At 37.7% G+C, this 2,597-nt stretch overlaps 1 protein-coding gene across 3 annotated transcripts in view; it reads left to right on the top strand.

Moving 5' to 3' along the window:
• The window catches only part of TFB1M (transcription factor B1, mitochondrial), a 66,166-nt gene that overhangs the window by 9,115 nt on the left and 54,454 nt on the right, over positions 1-2,597 (top strand). For all 3 annotated transcript variants that reach the window (XM_011362719.2, XM_011362718.2, XM_023532158.1), the window contains exon 2: positions 1,955-2,106. In XM_011362719.2, coding sequence (XP_011361021.2) covers positions 1,955-2,106 — 152 coding nt within the window. The remainder of the gene's footprint in view (positions 1-1,954; positions 2,107-2,597) is intronic.

Raw genomic sequence — 2,597 nt, 5'->3', positions numbered from 1 at the left:
AGGAGTAAATTCCAGAATTTAGATACTCGTATTCTTTCTCCTGCGAGAACCAAAGTGAAGGGAGAATAAGATACTTGTCTGAGGTAAGAGGCTCAGGTGGGAGCAGAGCAAGATTGAAATCCAAGCTTAGTTAATTGGCAATGCCTCTTTGACATTTATTTGTATGCGAATGTGCCTGAAAAGTGTGAGGACGGAGCCACTGACCTGCCCACTGTCATAGCTCTCCAATTTTAAAAATAAGAATATTAAATTCACTCCATAATTCCTGTGCTTAATGTATCGTCTGTGTTCCCTCTGGGAGGCACTGGCTGTAGTGGAGGAAGGATTGGCTTTAGAATTTACACCTAAGCTGGAGCCCTTTCTCTTCCATTTACTTTCTGGATGACCTCACCCAAATAAAACAGAGAAAAATGGAATATTACCCAACTATAAGAAAAGAAATAATGCCATTTGCAACAACACGGAATCATACTAAGCAAACTAAGTCGCACAGAAAAAGTTAAAAACCAGACAATATCATTCATATGTGGGATATAAATCTAAAAGCGACAAATATGACAGAGACTCAGGCATGGACAGCGAACTAGTGATTACTGAGAGGAGGAGGAAAGTAAATAAAAGGTCATATATGTGGTTATGAAGAGAAATCTAACTGGGTGGTGAACACAATGCAGTATATATGAGACATACTGTTGATATGGAAAAATTAATTTTTAAAATTAATCATCTTCTTTAAAGTAGCAAATCTTAAGAAATGGAAAAGCGTACCCTTGAAACTTATTGGATTTTGTTAATATCACTCCAATAATTTTTAATAACAAAAAGAAACAAGGAAACTATAAAGGAGTTAAATTGAGTAGTAGTTCCTGGCTAACGTGTTGTAACGATTTGTTGTAAGAAAGCAGGTAAAGCACTTATAACAGAAAGATGGTCAGTGGATGCTGATTCCCTCCCTGCACCCGTTAAAAAGACAGCACTATTTTTGGATGGCTGAGAGACTTTTGGCCTTTCAGCCTACAGAACCTACAGGTAGGTTCTCAATTAACAGAAGCGAAATTGGGACTGTGTGGTATCAGTGAACACTGCTAAGGAGGCTGGTATGTTTTCAGTGACTAAATTTCCACTATGCCAGGAGGCCCCGTTGCTTGGATTTTAATATCTCAAGTCAATAAGTCCAGCCCATTGTATGTTTTTTCAGAAGTGGTGATTGGTTGCAATGAATCCTCAATTTGCTTTTCCATGACTTAAGGTTTGCTATTTTAAAGATGTTAATTTTAAAAATTAATTTTTCCATATCAACTTACATGTTTACAAAGCTTGAAAACCTCCACTGCTAAATTTAACTTTTAACTGAGAATAACCAAGAATCCAAATTTTTGCAACTCTTATGATCTAGGAACTTGTTGCCGTTGCCATATTGACCGCCGACTAGATGTCTGTGGGTGAAAATGGAGACCACCAGCACTTTCTGCTTCTGGATTTTTAGCAACATTTAAAATTCTGAATGGGACACTAGTCTTTCTTACTCAAATATTCAGTGTTCAACAACTGTCGGGAAATGGTGCATGCTTATCCGGCCAGTTCTCCTTAGGAGCTGATTGGAGGAGGAACAGATAGAAAATAAAGTATTAGCTAAATTTAAGGAAATTTGTCACGATAATCCTATTTTTTAAGGGACTGGTACTTTTCAACAGTGACGTGATAGACTACTGAATGGCCTCTATATGTTGGTTTTAGGTTGAGAGTTAAATAATTGGATAAAAATTGTATATGAAGGATTAGTTGATCGAGTAATGGCTGATAAGAATTTGTGTAGATTATTTTCTTTTTAAATTCCATACACCAAAACTTGCCAAGACAATCAAAGTAACTAAAAGTTTCTTTTCTCTTTTTAAATTCCCTACACCAAAACTTGCCAAGACAATCAAGGTAACTAAAAGTTTCTTTTCTCTAGATAAAATTGTAAGGAAAGCTGGCAATCTGACAAATGCCTATGTGTATGAAGTGGGCCCTGGGCCGGGGGGCATCACACGATCCATTCTCAATGCCGGTGTTGCTGAACTTCTGGTGGTTGAAAAGGACAGTCGCTTTATTCCTGGATTGCAGGTGAGATACTTAAAGTGTCTTTGTAAAAACCCAATTTAAATCTTCAAGCTATGACTCTTAAACCCCAGGGCATCCAAAGATTATATAGGTTGTTCTTCAAACTGCAGATCTTCAGGCTCCATTGCAGAGATTTTGATTCCGTAGTCCAGAGAGGTCTAGAAAGCTGCGTTTCTAACAAGCATCCCCACACGATCTGTTGACCACAGTTAAATAAATATGTCTTATACATCAATGCCAAACAAATTATTTTGTGTCACCTTTAAAAAAAATCTAGTCTACGGCCATGCCGTGAATGCGCCTGATCCCGTCTGATCCTGGAAGCTAATCAGGGTCAGGCCTGGTTAGTACTTCGTGGGAGACCACCTAGGAATACCAAATGCTGTAGGCGTTTAAAAAAAACTAACAGCTATGCATGTCATGGCCTATTCCTTTAAAAATAAGTCAGAATAAATAATGCCAATAATGAGCATAACTTGAGATTCAGAAAATCA

The sequence above is a fragment of the Pteropus vampyrus genome, unplaced genomic scaffold (assembly GCF_000151845.1).
Source record: "Pteropus vampyrus isolate Shadow unplaced genomic scaffold, Pvam_2.0 Scaffold78, whole genome shotgun sequence".
NCBI lineage: Eukaryota > Metazoa > Chordata > Mammalia > Chiroptera > Pteropodidae > Pteropus > Pteropus vampyrus.
The sequence above is the reverse complement of the archived record's forward strand: the minus strand, read 5'-3'. Positions and strand labels throughout refer to the sequence as shown.